This window comes from Furipterus horrens, unplaced genomic scaffold (genome assembly GCF_987537825.1).
Source record: "Furipterus horrens unplaced genomic scaffold, mFurHor1.1.pri manual_scaffold_4, whole genome shotgun sequence".
Lineage (NCBI taxonomy): Eukaryota > Metazoa > Chordata > Mammalia > Chiroptera > Furipteridae > Furipterus > Furipterus horrens.
Window position 1 is genome coordinate 186108572 of NW_028327174.1, and position 21600 is coordinate 186130171.

General features: G+C 35.1%; 1 protein-coding gene and 1 pseudogene across 1 annotated transcript in view; both read right to left on the reverse strand.

Moving 5' to 3' along the window:
* The window catches only part of SHOC1 (shortage in chiasmata 1), a 66784-nt gene that overhangs the window by 37199 nt on the left and 7985 nt on the right, over positions 1–21600 (reverse strand). The window contains exons 3-9 of the mRNA XM_090275959.1: positions 21261–21348; positions 16954–17138; positions 8161–8326; positions 7867–7963; positions 6343–6487; positions 4034–4135; positions 2838–2958 (exon numbers count right to left, since the gene is read on the reverse strand). Coding sequence (XP_090132085.1) covers positions 2838–2958; positions 4034–4135; positions 6343–6487; positions 7867–7963; positions 8161–8326; positions 16954–17138; positions 21261–21348 — 904 coding nt within the window. The remainder of the gene's footprint in view (positions 1–2837; positions 2959–4033; positions 4136–6342; positions 6488–7866; positions 7964–8160; positions 8327–16953; positions 17139–21260; positions 21349–21600) is intronic.
* On the reverse strand, positions 13034–13779 carry LOC150013553 (transmembrane protein 106C pseudogene; annotated as a pseudogene).

The window sequence follows — 21600 nt, forward strand, 5'->3', positions numbered from 1 at the left end:
CCAGGGGCTTGCGCAGCCCGGATTCCTCGCCGCCCGCCGCTCCGGGTGCCACCGCAAACAGCACTGCCCACTTTAACTCTTACCTGCCCAAATGGCACCGCTGGTTTATAACTTCATATGTTGGACTTCCGTGTAGTTTTATTTTCTGGAATTTCTAGTTATCCTTTGTTTTGAAGTAGTTGTATTCCTCTATAGTTGTAGAGGGAGACCTAGCTTGTCCGTCTAAGCCTCCATCTTGGCCGGAAGTCCTATCATAGAGTTTTATATGTGGCAGGCACTGAAAACCTGTTTTAACTGGGTATATTTCCAGTCAGAATGTGTTCTGAAACAAAAGTAATTGGGGCCATAAAAGCAAGTTAAAACTACAACTATATTATGTGTTACTTTTCCCCTCTGTTGTATTTTTATTTTAATACTTTTCTCTTTGTTTGCAGTTTCACAGTTGAGGTGTAAATCCATTTTTAAAATAGGGATTTTTAACTTTGTATAATTCAAAAACCAAATGGAAGTGACTTACTGCTTGTTAGTGGGTGTAGTAGGGATGAGACAATTTTTTCAAATTGTTTCAAAGAGCCTTAGAAGCTTGGATAATTTAAGTCTTTTTCTAAATTTGGCAATTCCTAATGCATAGATAAGACTTAAGTTTCATAAATTCTCATTAGATAATTGATTTATAACAATAAATAGATAATTTGTGTGATTAAAAAAGTTTATTATTGTTTAAGTAAATATTTTTTGTATCAGATTGAAATTTAAAATTACACTAATTTCTGCTAGTTTCTGTTTCAGTTTGCCAATGTGCCTTAACAGATGGATTAGGGTGTGTGGAGTACATAAATAAAGTAACAGAGCACTAAAAATAACAGTATAGGTCCTGCAAATAAACATCTTGCACCTTAGCAAAGGGACTCAAAGTGTTCAGACAAATTATATGTAGTTTCTATACTTGTCCCATGCTGTTTTTTGGAGCTCATGTCTGATGCAGGCAGTTCTAATTCATGGCAGAGTTCTCTATATCACAGATATACTCCTCAAATGACTTAATTCTTTGCCAGAAGATGAAGACAATTAGGACCCTCAATGCCAGGCTCCTCCATCTTATGCTGTGACACCTTCCTGAAGCCATTAACAGGAGCCTGAGCAGCTCGTGAAGAGATGCTCCCAGTAACTGAACAGCATTCTCTTCTGATACATCAGTGGATCATAGCTAAGAACTCAAAGCCCTGCACATAGCTGCTACTGTGCCTGCCCATTTTTAGAAAAATTTGTTAGAGACTTGTGATTTTTTGGTGCTTTTCCTGAAAATGTGCTATTTTAGGACACATCAAATTCCAGGATTACAGTAAGGAAGAAGGGACTATACTAGTCATGTTCCTAGTTTTGTAAGTGGCATAAGATGCAGAGGAATGGCTCACTTTATTCCAGAACAGCAAATAATCTAACTTGGAAAATATTAAGTTACGCATATGCTGCATGGTAGAAGACAGCAACTAGTTATCTTAAACTCGATCAGAGGTGCGAAGATGCTGGGTTATTAAGATGTACAACTTTGGCTCAAACTAGAGCACAATGGTACAGTTCTACTGTCACAATTCTGAGATTATAGACCATTCTGTGCAGTAACAATGGGGTATTGAACAGATTTATGGATCAATACTTGGTGCTACATGTCTAGTCCCCCAACACCAATATCACATTGACAGAGGTAAATAAGGTCAGTGGACTATTGTTAAAGATAGGATGTGATCCTTGATACTCTCAGGGGAGTAAGTTGATAGCCAAATCTACTGGTCAATCACTGTCTGGACTGCTCTGTGATCCTTGGCTATTCCAGGAAGAAAGCTATGACAAATCTTTTAGAAGATCTCATAACAACCCTGTGAGGTGTGAAATGTTATAATTCCAATATTATAGATAAGGAAACTGAGGTACAGGGCAAGTAAGGTTTCAGGGTTCTTAACTTCTTTTTTTTTTTTTTTTTTTTTTTTAAAGTATATTTTATTGATTATGTTGTTTTAACTTCTTATTAGGGGTTGTATTGTGGTCCAGGATTCATGTATTGAAGCCCTAATTCTTAGTATTGCAGAATGTGACTATTCAGAAATAAGACCTTTAAAGAAGGAAGTAAATTAAAATGGAGGGATTAGGGTGGGCCCAAATCCAAAAGGATTGGTGTCCTTGTAAGAAGAAGGGATTAGGACACAGACATGCATGGAGAAAAGACCATGAGAAGACAGTCAAGGAGAGAAGTCTCAGAATAAATACAGCTCTGCCAGTATCTTGATCTTAGACTTCTAGCCCCAACTGAAGAAAAAAAAATTTAATTTATTTTCTATAAACTGGGTATTTAAGGCACAGTACTTGTTATGGAATCCCCAGCAAATTAGTACACCACTGCACTCTTTCATGGCGGTGAGTGCCAAGTAAAGGCAGTGCCATTGACAAATGTCCAGTGGCAAAATCCTAAGCAGATTGTTCCAGTGCTAGAATCTTTTAAATTCCTCAAGTCATTTATTTTTAATGGTAATATATTCACATTCAAAATACTAAAAGTATAAAAGAGACTGGCTCTATCACTACTAGCTCCCATATTTTCAGGTTACCTGGTTCCCTTCTAGACACAACTACCATTACCTGATTCTTTTGTGTCCTTCTAAAAACAAGTATGTTCATGTATATTCATATATTCCCTCCAGTTGCTTATTATAGACACTGTTTTATCTATTAGATTTTTTTTTTCCACAGGGGTGTCCTGGAAATTGCCTTTACATAGAGATTTAATTAAAAACTGCTTGATCTGAATTGCGATTTGAGTTCTAGATGTAATCCTTACTTACATTTTACAAACAGGAGAAAATGGAAATGTCTGATGTTCTGTACATAATGAATTCACAGAAGAATGTTCGTTTGTTAGGTGTAGAGGAGATAATGGCATTTCGAACTCTTCTTCTAACTTTTCTAGAATACATAAAATTTAAAAAATCATAATATTACATAAACATTGAATTAAATTATGTATGATTTAAAACTTTTTGTTAATAACTATTATATTACAACAAAAATTTTCAATAAAAACTTGGGTTACTTGAAATATAAAATAACTGTTTTACTTTTCCATCTATATAAGGAATTATACATGTATCACATGGTGTCTCAACTATGATAGTGGTAGTTTTCAAAAAATCCATTGACAACTAAACTTTACTGAGTTTACTATATGAGATAAACTCTAAGAGCTTTATTGTAATCATGCTTTAATTCTGACAACTTGTATTGTCAGTATTTAGAGGATAGTACTAGTTTAATCTCCATACTAAATATCAGTGGTGTTAAGTAAATAGTATTAATGGCAAGTAATCATCTACCGAATAAGTCTGGAGTCTAGGTGGCCTAGGAGAGTTATATATTTATAGGGTAGACTTGACAAACTGATCTTCATTTATTCATCACTAGTCAGTATGTTTCTACCAACTTTCATAAATAAAGATGTAATCTTCCAAATAGATGATTCATGTGATCCAATTATAAATATAACTAAATAATAGTATCATCAACATAGTTAAGCAGCAACATGATTTGGTATTATACTGGAACAAAAGATGATTCTAAGATTCCAAATTTGATAAAGTTATAACATTAGCAATAATGATAGGATTGCTTTGGGAGATTAAAAGGTTAAAGTTACAAAAACATAACAAGGATGAGCAAGATTGCTTATTCTGAGATAAAATATAAAATTTTATTTACTGGACTATAAGACTTCTATTTTAATATTAATGCTATTTTTCCACTTTTCTTCCTCAATCTTTATAACTCTCTCTGTATATTATTCAGTTTTGATGCTAGAAGGCTAATGAGTTAGTAACAAATGTAAAGGAACAGATAAGAGAAAAATATGATACATTAGATTATAATAATCAAATTTTAAACATGAAAACTATCTCGTAGTAAACTTTGTATGTGAATGCATTGTACTTTTACATCATATGTAAGTAACCTCTAATAAACTCAATGATTTATTCAAAACTTCTACCTGGTTCATTGCTTTCTAATTCGCATTGGCTTTGAATGGCCAAAATTTCTGTGGAGGTGCATTTTATATCTTCAATGTCAATTCCATATTTGATAGTAACATCTGGAAAGAAAAGGAAGAAAGTCTACTGTCAGCCAAAGTACTATTACGTATTTTCAAGTTTTGGTACAAATTTGATTCACTTACTCAGGTTGGCTTTTCATCCCCTTGCTTGCATCCCTGTTCTTAATGGATATCACAAATCCCCCTTCACTCCTCCCTAATATTATATATCTTTCATCATTTCAACTGCAATTTATAAGAGGGGAGTTAAATACTTGGGCTCAAACTGTCATTAAAAGGAATTCAAAATGGGATAACTGTAATTGAAAAATAATAAATTTTTAAAAACTGCAAAAAAAAAAAAAAAAAGAATTAAACAATGTTACTAAGTCTACCTGGGATGAAACCACATAAATTTTAGGTTATGACTTTGCCAGTCATCTGATTCCATGAATCATAACTTTATTCTGAGCTTCTCCATACTTAAGTTAGCATGTAAATTGTTAGTGTTTTGTCATTCTCTATAAAAAAACAACTAAAGAATTATTATAGTCATAAGTTTCTTAGCTTTATTTGTGTAATTCATTTGAGACAGATTAATTTCAGAGATATTTTAAGCTTGCAAGTGTATAAAGAGAAAGGAGAAAAGAATCTCATCAATAATTCTGAGTTCCAGCCAAGATGGAGAGGTGGGAGAGGTGCCTAGAGTAGGGACGAGTGCTGGGTTGGCAGCATTGTTCCCTCTCAGACCCCTCCCCCACATACAGCACCACAATGTGGTGAAACAGGTCACCCTGTACTGACGAATCCCTAAGGCTTCATCCCTTACAATGTAACAGGAGTGACAGCTCTACCTGGGATGCAGAGGCAAACAAACACAGGAGCCTGTCAGAATGAGGAGACAGAGAAGTATGGCCCAAAAAGGGGAAGAAAGGGATCAAGGTTCTAGTGGGAGAACTAAGCAACAAGGAGATAGCCAATGTAACAGATAAGGAGATAGACAACCTAACAGATGAGGAAATAGACAACCTAACAGATGAAGAATTCAAAACACTGGTGATAAAGATGCTCACAGGCTTGACAGATATGCTTGATTACAGCAAACACATAAGAGAAGTGAAGGCTATGCTAAGTAAAACGAAGGAAAATCCACACAAAATCAATGGTGAAGGGAAGAAAACCAGGGTTCAAATCAATGACTTGGAACATAAAGAAGAAAAAAAACAGTCAACCAGTGTAGAATGAGGAAGCAAGAATTGAAAAAAATGAGAAAAACTTCCCAAATTTTGAGAAGGAGATGAACATACAGGTCTAGGAAGCACGGAGGGTCCCAGGCAAGCTGGACCCAGAGGAGGACCACAACAGGATGCATCATGATTGAGATGCCAAAGATGAAAGATGAAGACAGAGCCCTGGGGGCAGCAAGAAAAAGGCAGAGAGTTGCCTACAGTGGGGTGCCTATAGAACTATCACCTGATTTCTCAGAGGACACTTTGCAGGCAGGAAGGGACTGGCAAACAGTATTTAATGTGATGAAAAGCAACCTACAACTGAGATTACTCTATCCAGAAAGCTATCATTTGGAATGGAAGGACAGATGAAGTGCTTCCAAGACAAGGTGAAGCTAAAGGAGTTCATCATCACCAAGCCATTATTATATGTAATGTCAAATGGACTTACTTAAGAAAAAGAAGATCAAAACTATGAACACTAAAATGACAACAAACTCACAACTATCAACAACTGAATCTAAAAAATAAAAACAAAATCCAACTAAGCAATTCAGAATAGGAACAGAATCATAGGTATGAGAATCATTTGGGGGGTTATCTGCTGGAAGAATGGAGGGGGAGGAATGGGGAAATAGTGCAGGGACTAAGAAGCATAATCGGTTGGTACAAAATAGACAGGGGGAAGTTAAGAATAATATAGGAAAAGGTGAAGCCAAAGAACTTATATGCATGACCCATGAACATGAACTAAGGGGGGTGGGATTGCTGGAGGGAACGGGGGTACTGGGCAGAGGGGAGCAAAGGGGAAAACAATTGGCACTACTGTAACAACATAATCAATAAAAAATATTTTTTTAAAAAGTGCCAATCAAAAAATACAATAATAATAATAATAATTCTGAGATTCCACCATATTACCTGCAGAGCACTCTTTAAAATCTGGAGGGTCGGAAAAAAGTTTAACAAACAAGAATTTTGATAACAAACATTATTAAGTAGTTTTTATAAGTAATAAATTTTAAAATTAATTCTCACCTCTTTTGAAAAGCTTTTCATTTTCATCTTCATAATTTATTATTTCTGGCATTAAGTTTAATGACTCCTTCAGTTCTGAAAGTGATGGAATGTCAACTTTTTTGAAGTTTGGAGCCCTTAGTTCACACACAGGCAAAGTTAACAGCTGAGATAATATAAAAATTCAAAGTTTTCAGTTAGGTTTTCCAAGTAAATATTTCTGAATTCATAAGCAGGTATACTTGTTTAATTGGTGTACCAAATTTTAAACTAACCCACCCTCAGAAATGTTAATGCTATGCATACATTTAAAAAATAGAAGTATAGCAGCCAAACATTTATTATACTACATAATAAGCAGTGTTCTGAGTAATGTTCTTTATGGTCACTGATTATATTAGTGATGTACAATATGCCTAGATGCAGAAATATCTCCTTTTAGGCTAATAATTTTTTAAAAATACAAGTTAAAAACGATCACTGCAGCGGATGAGAAATGGTGAATGAGGAGAAGTGACAAGGGGGAGATGGAATGGAATGAATTTTTACTGCACTCCGTGGAATGTTTCCCTTTTATTCCTACAGAACTGAATTCCTTGACTCTCAGACTGAATGGGGGAGCAAGAGGAGAAATGGAGAAAGGGGGTTAGTAGGTGAATTAATATTTTTACCACATGTGTTAAGATTTTTAATTGTAAGGAAACAGTTTAAATGCCTTAAGACTTCTATACCTATAACTGTATATCTTTATCTGTAATCTATATCTAATATATATCTATATCTCCTTTGAATGTTTTAAGTCAAACATCCAAATATAAAACATATGCTGCTTTCAAAAAATGTTTAAAGTAACTCTGTAAATGCATCTAATCCACATGGTTCTAGTTTTATGAGCTTATTAACTGTGAAAAGTTATTCACACTCTCAACTGCTAGAATTCTTTATAAACAATATTAACAGCATAAAACACTTTTGTGTGCTATTGGATCTGTATGCTAAAATAGAGGTGCTGTCTTTGAAAAGATTGATCTTTAATGTGCAAAGATGTTATCTTCCTAATTAATCACTGCCAGCACCTAAAACACATGCTCAGACCATCCTTATTCTTATTCCTTCAATGAGATCATTTTTCTAATAGTTCAGGTACTATCTATTTTGTGTATAAGTCACAGATCAACATTTTTAGCCCCAGTCTCCAATTTTTAAATTAGAACATGAACTCTTAATGCTCTAAACCAGGTTTAATACTTAAAATCATTGCGAGAGGTTTTTAAATCTCCTATTACTGGGCTGCACACCAGACCAATTGAATCAGAATGTATCTGGGTAGAGCCCACGCTTCAGTATTATATTTAAATTACCCAAGTAATTCCAATGTATTGCCAAGGTTTAGAACCACTATCTTAGCAGTATATTTGACTTGTGAGCTGACATGCGTTCAACCCATTATCAAGTCACGGTATATTACTAAATTTTTTAAAAGTATGCTTTACTATTTTTATAAAAATTACTGAAAGTAAGTACTATAGCTTCATTTACACCTACTATATCTTCTAGCTTCTCCTGAAAAAAGTTCTCTTTATCCATGCAAAAGTCTTCTTTCATAAGATCTTTCAAATCTCCTTGAAAAGAGAAATGTTCCCTTAACAAAAAATAAAATATTAAATTAGTGTTTACTAATAGCAACAGACATGCTAAATGCAGCCAATAAAGTACATAATAATTAAAATTAGAGTTGAGCTAGAGTAATGATATTATTATTGTTAATAACTAGACTTGTGAGCATACAAAGACTATTTTCTCCTTTTAAAATATTTACAACATTCAGCAATTAAGTACCTGAAAAGATTAGCTTCTGTGAAGATCTGTTCCTTAAAGTCTAAAAGGGGATCTTCTAGCAAAAAGAATTTTAGCCTACTCAACAGAGTATGCAAGGTTGGTAGATGACTTTTACAGGTCATCAAATTATTTGCAAAAAGTATTTCTTCACTATCAAGAAAGAAATCTGAAAAGAAGTAAAACATATAAAAGAATAAGAAAAAAATCTAAAAGTTATACGAAAGGATCTAGATAGTTTCTCTAGTGAGCCATTTGATAAAGCTGGGGTTTCCAAACACATTTTAAATTCTTTAGTTCTTCATTGTATTGTGCACGTAAAGCATGTAGCATAGTAATGATAAATAGGTAAAAGCTCAATAAATTTTAATATCACTTAGTACATTGAGCAGTAACTAAATATCTGGAAAGAGTTATAATGACTCATAATTTTTAAACAAAAATTAATTTAATCAATAGAGGAAAATCTCTTGTGGCCTCATGCTTCAAAATAGCCAAGAGTAGCCTAAACAAAATTGTAAAGAAATAATAGCATTTGACTTTTGATGACTGTAGTCTTTTCTTCTCTGCAACATTTTGCCTCTCAAGGTCTCCAATTCTTCCCCGGAGACTGACATAGGGAATGGAGATAGTCCGCAAAACCTACAAATGAGATCAACTTTGATTCTAGCATTCTAAATTTATTTAAACATGTTGCTATAAAATTAGATGCAATAAAATTATAGAGCAAAGTATCTACTTGAGAAATGTGATAATATCTTACATATTAGGAAAAACTACTGCTAACAGTTAATTCCTGGAATAAATTTCTCCTCTCTATTTCCATCCTACCATGTTTGGGTTACTTTAGAATCTTGGCTAATTGTGTCAGAGCTTTAACAGTTTCTGAACCAAGGGAAGAAACAAAACCTGGATCTATTCTTCAACTACTCAGAAAGCCAAGCTCCCCAAAGCAAGAGGCACCTTGAAGGGGAGCAATGGTCTCTTGTTCTAGGCAGTGGTACTTCAGTTAAGTATTGATAATATTAGAATGGTATGAGAGAAGGATAGCATGAAGTAATGTTTCCCATGACCAACTACATCATCGGTATGCATACACTTAATAAATATGTAATATGCAGCTGCCGAGGACCGTCCCTTTGCCTGCTGCTAACTTGAAGTGTCAATAGAGATCTTCTTATATAGTCTCCTAAGTTCCTGACAATCTTGCAGCCCAGAGCTCCCCATTACACACCAAGAAAAATAGCCATCAGTTCCATATCTAAACAAAGCATATCTGAGAAAATTTAAAGATGGTTCATTCATACATCCATTCTGTAAATATTAATGAAGCTATATTAATAGTAAAAATCCAAAACAGCATTTGTTTATACCCCCATTTCCACATTTATTTCATTTTTAAACACAGTCCCTCTAGTCTGTTTCCTTTCCTACAGGCTTATCCCGGTATTATTATTGGGAGTCTGTATGGACATTCTTATTTTCCATCCACCCTTTTTAAATTAGGCCATTAGATGGCAGTGTAACACCACAATTAATGTTCTTTATAGCTATACAAAGGAATTTTTTTTTTGTTTTTAACCAAGGGTATTACTTCCTTATATTCTTTTTTTTTAATTTAATTTTTATTGCATGATTTTCCATTACTATTTAGTGCCCTTATACCTCCCGCCCCCTAGTAATCACCACAGTTTTCCACGTCTATGAGTCCTTTTTCGTTTATGTTCAATCCTTCCATCCCCTAACCTCTCCACTGCCCCACTAGCTGCCATCCTGCTCTCCATCTATGAGTCCCCATTTTCCTTGTTAGAAAAGTTTGTTAATTAGATTCTACACGAGTGAAATCATATGGTATTTGTCTTTCTCTGACTGGCTTACTTAACTTGGCATAATGTTCTCCGGGTCCATCCATACTGTTGCAAAGGGTAAAAGTTTCATCTTTTTTATGGCAAGTAGCATTCCATTGTGTAAATGTCCCACAGTTGGGCTGCTTCCATATCTTTATTTTTAAATAATGTTGCAGTGAACATAGGGGTGCTTATGTTCTTCCAAATTTGTTTTTGGTTCCTTCAGATATATTCCCAGAAGTGGGATTGCTGGGTCAAAAGGAAGATCCATTTTTAAATTTTTGAGGTATCTCCATACTGCTTTCCCCAGTAGCTGCACCAATCTGCATTTCTACCAGCAGTGCAAAAGGGTTCCCCTTCCTCCGCATCCTCACCAGCACTTGTTGTTTGTTGATTTATAGATGATGGCCATTCTGACACATGTGAGATGGTATTTCATTGTGGCTTTAATTTGCTTTTCTCTGATAATTAGTGATGTTTAGCATCTTTTCATATGTCTGTTGGCCATCTCATGTCCTCCTTGGAGAAGTGTCTATTCAGGACCTTTGCCCATTTTTTAACTGGGTTGTTTAATTTGTTGAGTTTTGTAAATACTATATAAATTTTGGATATTAACCCCTTATCTGCTGTATTGGTGAACATGTTCTCCCATTCTATGGGCTGCCAAGAAAGTACTAGAATTCATATGTGAATTCAGCAAAGTACCAGGATACAAAATTAATATATAGAAATCAGCTGCATTTTTATATGCCAATAATGAATTAAGAGGAAGAGAAATTAAGAAAACAATCCCATTCACAATTGCTTCAAAAAGAATAAAATACCTAGAAATGAACCTAACTAAGGACGTAAAAGACCTGTACTTGGAAAATTATATGACATTTAAGAAAGAAATTGAAGAAGACACAAATAAGTGGAAGCATATACTGCATTCATGGATAGAAAGAATTAACATCATAAAAATGTCCATACTACCCAAAGCAACTCAATTCCTATCAAGATTCCAATGACATATTTCACAGAACTAGAACAAATATTTCAAAAATTTATATGGAACCACAAAAGTCCCACACAGCAACAGTGATCCTGAGAAAGAAGAACAAAGTTGGAGAAATCACGCTACCTAATATAACTATACTATAAGGCTGTAATAATCAAAACAGCATGATACTGGCATAAAAACAGACATGTAGATCAACAGATCAGAATGGAGCCCAGAAATAAACCCACACCTTTATAGTCAATTAATATTCAACAGAGGAAGCAAATACATGTAATGAGCTAAAGATAGTATATTCAATAAATGGTGTTAGGAAAATTGGACAGGTATGTGCAGAAAAATGAGATCAGACCACCTTCTTACACCACACACAAGAATAATGGATCAAAAACTTAAATGTTAGACCCAAAACCATAAGAAGAAAACATAGGCAGCAAAATTTTGGACACTGCTGATAGGAATTTTTTATTAGATATGTCGTCCCAGGAAAAAGAAACAAAAGGAAAAATAAACAAATGGAACTACATCAAATGAAAAAGTTTTTGCACAGCAAAGGAACTCAACTTCCTTATATTCTTATGGCTTATAGCATTCTTGACAGCTCTTACTTTATTATTTCTATTATATGTACCAACACATATGTGAGGAGACTATTTTCCTCTATTACAGAGGAATGTTAAACAGTTTCAAAGAATTTTTTTTTGCTACTTAACTATGAAAAGCAGAAAAATAGGAAAGAAGTTAGATTTATTCTTTGCAGAAGATACTTTTCTCTACCTAAAAAGCCCAAGATAACTAAATAAAAACAAAAAGAATTATAAAGTCAATGGTTTTGAAATACATATAAAACTTAGTTTAAAAAAATAATGGAAAAACTTATTCATAATGGCTACAAATATACAAATATTGAGGAATAAATGTAACAAAAATATGCAGAAAGTATATGGAGAAACCATAAAACTTTAATGAAAATAATTTTTTTAAAAAACATAAAGAAAATGCAAGATAAACCCTTTCCTGGCTTAAAGAAAAAACTAGCTAGAGTAAAAATTCTAAGACGTCCCAATAACATTAAATTTCTCAAGAGATCTGTTTTGGAACATAGAAAATTGGTTATAAAGTAAATCTGGAAGACTATAGATATGAGTATGAAAAAATAAAAAGGAGACTATTGGTACATGCTATAATTATATTAGACACTAAAACTGTATGATACTGACACAATGATGGGCAAATCAACGAATATAATAGAAAATCCAGAAAAAAAACCTAAAGGATTTGGTATATAAGTGGCGTTTCTAATCAGTGGGGAAAGAAAACAAAACAAAACTATTCTATAATGATATTGAGACAATCGCAAAAACGTTTGGAAAAAGATTTCTTATTCTTATTTTTAGAATCAAAAGCGGGGTTTATTTTTCTACCAAATCCCCAATCCATGTTACAGTCAATGGATGAGGGGTAAATCAAGCCCCACATAGACTCAGTAAAAAAGAATTGTAATTTTCTTCAAGGAGAAAAATATGTTCTGCTTTTAAAAAAAAGTTACCAGGTGTTTGGGAGATGAAAAATTTCATATTGAATGGTCTGTGCTCTCTTTTTATATATTCAAATGTCCCCTCCAAGCTGCCCTGTTAGTGCAGATGAGGTCCTGATAATAGCTGTGCAGCGGCACTAAAAGTCTTATCTCCATGTTACTCTGGTTTTATGACCTAATACCATGGTATGCTTCCAAATTATAATGCTCGAAGAACAGCTGAAGAGATCTGAATTAAATCCTTCAAGCCTTGAGTTCCTACTCTTTGCATAGACTGGCTACTGGGCAATGGTTCTGCTGGTTCGGAGAAACATCAATGGTGCCCCAGAAACGACTTATCCACCCAAGTGGCAGGAGCCTGTGTGCTGGGGATTAAGAGAAACAGTTTCTCCTCTACTTCCGCCACCTGGGGCAGGTATGGAACTCAGACCCTGGAAGCAGATGCTGTGTCTCTTCTGAGAGGTGCTGCCACGGAAGAACCAAATGCAGTTCCTAAACAGCTGAGGAATTTGTTCCACAATCCACTTAAGTGATTTGTCTCCAAGGAGCTCTCGGTCATCTGGCCAATGTATGAAATCCTCAGTGAAGTCCTCATGAAGATCGCTATGTTGTACACCCGGATATCAGGTAATGTGCAGAAGTACACATAGGAAAATGGTCCTCTCATCTCGGCCTGCATGGTAAAATTGATTAGTAGCTTGCTCCGAGGTGGAATGAGGGAGATGTTAGTTGTCACATATGACCCAACCACTGTGTTCATGTACTGAATTTGGCTGGACAGGCTGGTCACTGACACAGAGCAGAAGTTGGAGTTCCTGATTTTCAGGGTGGCCTTGATGGTGAGGATTACAAGGGAGTCCTGATTACTAAATGTGACTTTCATCACTCTGATGCAGTCATCATCCACAAGGACTGAATGTGGAAACAGGAAGAAAGCCACCAAACCAAATGCCAGGAGACAGAGCAGGCCAGACAAGAGGACATACTGTTTAGTTCTCTGAGGGTGCAATCTTTGATCACTGTGAGGGAACAAAGCCACCAACTCATTTACTTGTTCTGTTGGAATGTAGCCTGTCCCCTCGCATGTGAGACAGGTGATGCTGTCTTGCCCAATGAACTCCAAAATGGGAACCAGGCGATGGCTTCTTTCTGCTACCATTCATCCATTGTAACCTCTCTGTCGTCTTCTTTAGCTTTTAGGAAAAAGAGCAAGCAGAGGTGGAATGTTGGGACCCCATGGCTGAGATGTGCTACCTATGTCATGGCCTGCCTCTAGGGTCCTTGGAGCTGCCCCTCTTATTCTTATTTTTAAACTTAAACCAAAATCTTAATGAAAACCTCGAAGAAAACATGAACAAATATTTACCTAATTCAAGGAAGAATTTTCTAAGTATAAAAGTGGTGAAAGAAACCATAAAGGAAAAGAAAATATTGACAGAACTGGTTAAGTTCAAAATAAATCTATTTGGGATTATTGATATCTCTGATATATAAAGATAAAATATAAGAATAAAAAACAGACAAAAAGAGAGAATCATTTCACAAAATAAAAATATGCAAATGGCCACTAAGCACCTGTCCTTTTTAAAGTACAAGTAAAAATATTGTATTTTTCTCTGATCATATTATATAAATATATTACTACAACATCAATAGTAATATACCCAGTGATTACAAGGTTGGTGTGAACCGGGTATTCTTGTACCATGTGAGTGAACATATAGCTAAAAAAAGATACTTATATTAAATAATTCCATTTCCAGGGATTCACCTTACGGAAATAATTAGAAATGAAACATACATTTATGGACACATTTGAAATTAAAGACAATATTAGTGTTCTCAAAAGTATGAATCAAAAATAAGATTAAAACTTCAGTCATTAATGGAAAAAAAATACAATAAAAATTTTTTTGCCCTGGCTGGTATGGCTCAGTAGATTGAGCACCAGCCTGTGAACTGAAAGGTTGCCAGTTTGATTCCCTGTAGGGGACATGCCTGCGTTGTGGGCCAGGTCCAAGAGGCAACCAATTGACGTTTCTCCCACACATTGATGTTTCTCTCCCTCTTTCTTCCTCCTTTCCCCTCTCTCTGAAAATTAAAAAATAATTTTTTTAAAGAAAAAAATGCCACTAAAAAAAATTCAGTCATTAAAAACCATGCTTTTGAAAAAACAGGTATATGGTGAAATGTTCCCAAGATAATGTTAACATTTAAAAATAATGTGATACATATACAGCAGGATCACAATAGTAAAACAATTTATGTTTAGATTATAGGACTATAAGTTTTTAGTAAAGAAACATTCTGTATATTTATGATGTAGATATCTTAATAGTTATAGAAAAACATTAGTAAAATTCAATCCTCATTCATGGTCAAAAGCTCTTCGCAAACTCAGAACAAAAGGAAGCTTCCTCAACCCAATAAAGTAAATTCTCTAACATTTCACCATTGATAATGATGTAAACATTGAAAATGATGCGAACAATGAAATGATATTTACATAATTTTTAATGGCAAAACATAAAAGTATTTCCTTTACTGTAAGAAACAAGACAAGGATGACAACTATCACTGCTTCTATTGAACAATGTACTGGAGGTCCCAGTCAGCACAGTGAGACAAAAAGATATAAATGTTGTGAAGGAAGAAGCAGATGGCCAATGAAAACACTGTTTCAAGGAGATACCTGTACTCCCATGTTCTCTTGCAGCATTATTAGTAATGGCCAAGGTATGGGAACAACCTAAGTGTCTGTTGACAGATATGACTAAAGAATATTGTTCAGCCTTAAAAAGAAGGAAACAGCATCTGAAGAACATATAGGATATGAATAATTCATATACATTTAAAAAGTATTTGTTTATTTTTCAATTACAGTTGACATTCAATATTATATTAGTTTCATGTGTATAGCATAGTGGTTAGACATTTATATAACGTACAAAGTGATCCTCCTCCACCATAAGTCTAGTACCCACAGGGCACCATACATAGTCAATATTACTGACTCTATGGGGATATAGGGATATGCTGTACTTGACACTCCTGTGACTTTTTTGTAACTGCCCATTTGTACTTAATCCCTTCACCTTTTCCACCCAGTCCCCTAATCTCCCTCCCAGCTGGCAACTCTCAGTTTGTCCTCTTTATCTATGAGTCTGTTGCTTTGGGAAATTCAAGCATATTTTCATTCAGTGAATTGTAAAGAAGATTCTGATTCTGGGGGAAACAGACAATAGATATTATTAAATTTGCCAACAGTAGCTTCTAGTTTGCTACATTATTAATAATAGCTATGTTTGGGTAGCCTGTTTTTATTTTTTTACAAACCATCTCTTTACATGTGTATATATATATTATTTGATCACCACAAACTTTTTATAAGAAATTAGAAGAATAAATAAAAAGAAAGAAATCATAAAGAAAAATTGAAAACCATGAAAAATTTTAAAACTGTTCCAAACTTGTACCACTCTTTAAGGGTGGAGTTGGACAATGAAAATCTTCTAATTTCAAATTCAGGCTCTTCCTACTATATCATGTTCTGATATTCAGTCTTTAATGCAATCGTTCTATTTCTCTTGTGAAACTATAATAGGGATTTAACTCTCTATATATCATCACACACATATTTGTCAACACTAAAAATTTATACACAATATATGTTATCTACATAAAACAGCATTAAAAGAACCAATTTATTTTTCATGTTCACTAAAGCATATTTTAAAAGATAATAGCAATTATATACAGAGTCTTAAGTTTTTTTCATTTTAGCAATTATATAACAGAGCCTTAAGTTTTTTGGTTTTTTTTCTATTTAAAAAGGGACTAGGCAATTTACCAGAAAGGTAGCTCTCAGCAATTTTTTATAAGCTTATAAAAATTCAGCACCCTCTAGTAGTATTAAAGATTTAGCATATATTTTGGATAAAATATTTACTTATTACTTATGATAAATTTGTAAAAACTGGGCAAATTTATTGACCTAATACTGAAATTATTCCATCTCTACTTTGAATTATGATTTCACATAATTGAGAAAAACTTGAAAATCTTTAGGACATTTTTGAACATGAAACATAAGCATCACTTATACTCTACTAAGTTAATGTTACACCAGATTGCTATGTCCTCAGATCTGTACACAGATGCTGTGAGCAACTATGATCAAATCTCTGAGGTTATTTTGATGTCCAACACAGACTCCCAAAAACCTAACTTACAATAAGGGGATTAACATGAAAGAGAAAATATTTCTCCAATATGGCAAAGCTTAGAATTATAACTTTGTAGGTGGATATCTTTAATAAAATAAAAATTAAATCCAATAAAAAACTCGCTTTATATTAGTAAATCTGTATATTAGTAAAAACAGTTTTATAACAATGGAATAGATGTTTTACCTTGGTTCTCTGCTTGAGATGCTGGCCATTTTTCTAAACAGCTCATAGGAGTGAAGACTTCACTGTAGTCCTTATGAGCGTGTAAGCTGGCTTCCTCAACTTCAGTTTGGGAGCCTGGGTTTGAGCTTGGTACAATTTCTTCAAATTCACAGTTAATTTCAGTCATCATTCCTGTAATTGTTTTTCTATAACATTATAAAATTACTGCTATGAGTTCACAAAGTTGTTATGAGGCATACAGGAAATAAATATATGTGCAATGTCCTATGTTCAACTGTATTCATCTGAATGCAGCAAGTCTCAGAGGAATAGAGAATATTAATATTGCTCTATGTCCTTCCTCTTGCTCTATTTGGCCACTTGTTCTGTCCTAGAAGCTAGGAAGCTTACTGCATTGTTTCCCTGATCTTTTTGCATTTTGCCCTTGTCTCCATAATTCAATAGCCTCAACCCTTCCTTCACCCTGCCCATCAAGTTATCTTCCTTTTTCCCCCAAAGTCCTATATTTACTCTAATATGTATTTATTTGTTAGGAATTCAATGTCTTTTTTACCTGTGCTGGTGATTTTTTAAAAACTTAGGATAGTTATTATTTTTGTTAGTGCTCTTTTGCAAGTCGCATGGCTTTGACTACAGAATCTAATTTTCATATATGCCCTGCTATTTTTAGTGAGCAATTTTGTAGACCACAAGGTTTTTTTAGGAACACATGGCAGAAAATGCCCATATTGTTAAAACATAGGATGCCAACAAATTAATAATAGTAAAAGAATTGAGGCCTTAGAATCAATATTAAGAAGTAAGAGCCCTGACCAATATGACTCAGTGGGCTGGGTGTCATCCTGCAAATCAAAAGGTTGCCAGTTTGATCCCCGGTCAGGGCACAAGCTTGAGTTGCTGGTTTGGTCCCCAGTTGGGGCACGTACAATCATGTTTCTCTCCCTCTCTTTCCCTACCCCTTCTCCTCTCTCTAAAAATAAATAAATAAAACCATTTTTTAAAAAGAGTGCCTGACACTGAAATCTATAAAACAAAAATGATTGATCAGGCAATAAATATTAAAAAAGAAGTAACAAAGCCCTGACTGGTGTGGCTCAGTGGGTTGGGCATCGTTCAGCAAACCAAAAGATTGCCAATTTGACTCCTGGTTTGGGCACATGCCTGTGTTGCGGCCCAGATCCCTGGTTGGAGACACATGCCAGAGGCAACTGACCAACGTTTCTCTCTCACATTGGTGTTTCTCGCCATCTCTTTCTCCCTCAGTTACCCTCTCTCTAAAAATAAATACATAAAATCTTTAAAAAAAGAAGTAACAAAAACAGAAACAAGACACAAAGAGAGATGAGACAGAAAGGAAAAGCAAGATTTAGGAACTCTAGGTAATGCTAACGATCAGGATGTTTGTTCTGAAGTTCCATTAGGTATCAAAACTTCAGTGGCTCCTGAATAATTGAAAATTGAATTTTAATATGGGAAGTCGCTGTACCTTCTGCTCAATTTTGCTGTGAACCAAAATCTACTATAAAAAATAAAGTCTTTAAAAAATTAAATTTTACTGCCTGAGACAAAACTGAAATAGTGGCTTAAACACACACAAGAAGTCTGTAAGTTCAAAGTTCATGGCTAGTAAGGCCGTTTCACAATTTGTCAGGGACTGAGGGTCCTTTTGTTCTGCTCTGCCATGTCTAGATTTAGTTCTTGTCAGTATTGTCCAAGGTGGTTGCTGGAACCAGTCAGTCACTATGTCTGTAGTCCAGCAACAGGAAGGAGAAAAAAACATGCTGCTTCCTTTTAAGGACATTTCCCAAAAATTGCATAAGCCTTTTTTGCTTCTATCCCATTGGGAAGAACTTATCACATGGCAATGTTTGGCTACAGAGAGGCTGAAAAATGTAAATCTTATTTTAGGTGGTGCCATAGATTAAACCTGCTTTGCCTTGGATTTTACATATATTGATACTGCAAAATGAATGGAAGGTCAGATATGATAGGGTGTTCATTCCTATATGGCCTCTCATTTCTCTTGTACATGAATCTTTGGTTTAAGCCAAGGTAGCCCGATCACAGCTTTTGTTCAATATTTATTGCATATTCCTGCCTCTAGGCCTTCAGACATGCTGTTTCCTTTGCCTGAAATATTTTCTTTCAAGTAGTTTTCTCCTTCAATGTCCAGCTCAAGCTCAATTCCTACTTCTTTGTGAAGCTGATCTCTCCTGCTTATAAATGCACAGCCCCACCAATTTAACTCATAGAGTGAAAAGAGATCTTAGAGATCATCTTGTATCTTGTTAACCAAAGTAGGTTAGACCAGCATCATCAGCACACCTTGGAGCATATTAGAAGTGCAGAATCTCCAATATGGATGACTGAATCAGAATCGTCATTTTTAGTAAGATCTTCAAGTGATTCATATATACATTAAAGTTGGAGAAGCACTGATCCATCATCATTATACTGACAGAGAAAGTGAGTTATGTAAAATGACTTGTCAAGCAGTACTTGACTTTTCAAATCAAGACTTGAAATCCACATTTGTAAATTCATAATGCAAAGGTCTTTTCATTATACCTGTCTGCTTACTCACTGCTCAGGAGTTCAGTCATGTAGTAGATACTTTCTATTGGTGTTATGCCTTGTGATCTTATGATTGCCATGGGTTACCATTTAATTATTACCTTATTAATTTTTCTATCTTTATATATTATCTTCTTATCCTAACTTTTAAATTCTTAGATAGAAATGGTGTATTAGGCTTCTCTGAGTGTAGAGTCTAGATACATTTAAATTGGTTCTTTCTTTTAAGTGCAACTAAGGAAAACTTAAATTACTAAACTTGAAAATATGAATAATAACTATCCTTCTTGGGTCTGATCAGCACTCTTTGCATGTATTGAAGCAACAGAGTAAATTCTTTACATTTGCACTGAAATCTCTCATTTGCATCTACATTAACAACGTTGAACAGGTTAGATGTTCTTCATCTATTATACTCTGTTCCTATATCTGTCATTGTACTTCTCACACTGTATTGTAATTATTTATTTATAAATTTGTATTTCATATTTTCTTGTGTTCTTTTGAGTAGAATCTGTCTTATTCATTTTTGTATCCTGTATCCAGCACTCAGGATAGTATCTAGTAAATATTTGAGGAATGAATAAACTAATAATAAATAACATTTTGACAAAGTATGTTAGAAAATAGCCTTAAATATGCAGTTATACTATAGTGGAAAAGACTGATTTTAAAAAAAGGACTCTCTATAGACACTCTCTACAAAAAGTTTACTTATTGCCCTGGCTGGTGTGGCTCAGTGGATTGAGCAACAGCCTGTGAACTGGAGGGTCACTGGTTTGGTTCCTTGTCAGGGCACATGCCTGGGTTGCAGGCCGAGTCCCCAGCTGGGGGTGTGCAAGAAGCAACCACACATTGATGTTTCTCTCCCTCTCTCCCTCCCCTCCCCTCTCTCTAAAAATGAATAAATAGTCTTTAAAAAAAAGTTTACTTATTGAATAAAAGCATAATAACATATTTGCTTTATTTTTATATGTCTTTTGTAACACAATACATCCGTCGGCAGCCGTCCGTCTCGAGAGACGATGGTGTAGCTTCTTAAGAGTCTATCTGCACCGCCGAGAATGGCTGTGCAGTCCGACTCGGGAGTGACATGGTATCTGTCTCCTCCCGTGTTGAATCGACATCTTGTGATGACGCTGAAGCTACAGAGCCTGGGCAGGGTAATATGGAGGGTCTGCTGTTGCCCATGCAGCAGACCCCCCCTCTCTTCGCAGCTGAAGGGTCCAAGGGAAAGACGGAGTCAATACAGCTTGGGTTCAGGTGCGCCGCAGGAGTTGCCGGTGTTGACTACAACGTCAAACCGCCTTAGGGACTCCGGCTCCGGATTTTCTGTCGGGGTTTACTCCCTTAGCCTTTCCCCTGAAGAGGTATGCCGCAAGGCAGCGGAGGTTTTTTGGAGTCAGAGTTTTCCTTCTCTGAAGTACCCTGACTGGAAGATCGAACCAGCGACACTTAGCTCGCAGGCCGACGCTCAATCCACTGAGCTAAACCAGCCAGGGCAACACAATACATAGGGAACAGTTAATATATGATAAACGAGGGAAAGATAAAAACAGGATGTAAATCACTTATATTAACCACTCCTTTGTGGTCAGATTAAGGCTTTTTCTTCAGATAAAATACAATCTCTGAGGATATAAAGGAAAGGATCTTCTCTCTTTAGCTGTCTGGAGAAACTTACTGTTTATCTTCTAGAAGTAAAAGGGAAATTTGAGGTGAAAGGCACTTACCTCTCAAGGAAGTCCTCCAAAATGAGACTTGCTTTCCATTGATCCAAGATTGAGCTATCTGTCATTCCCCAAACTGAAACAGCTGAGACTACAAAGGAGAGTGGTAAATATTAGCTACTACGCTTATTACAAGGAAGCCAAACATTCAATTTTTACATTATGATGCTACCTTCATTTTTCATAATGTAGTTTTTCCCAAAGGTATACTATATTTCAAATATTGAAATAATTATTCTCATTATTACAATTCCCCCTTTAAAGGCCCTCAGTTACAGTTAGAACAATACAACTGGTACAATCATCTGATGTACTATCCTCATTTTTACAGCCTCTCTTTTGC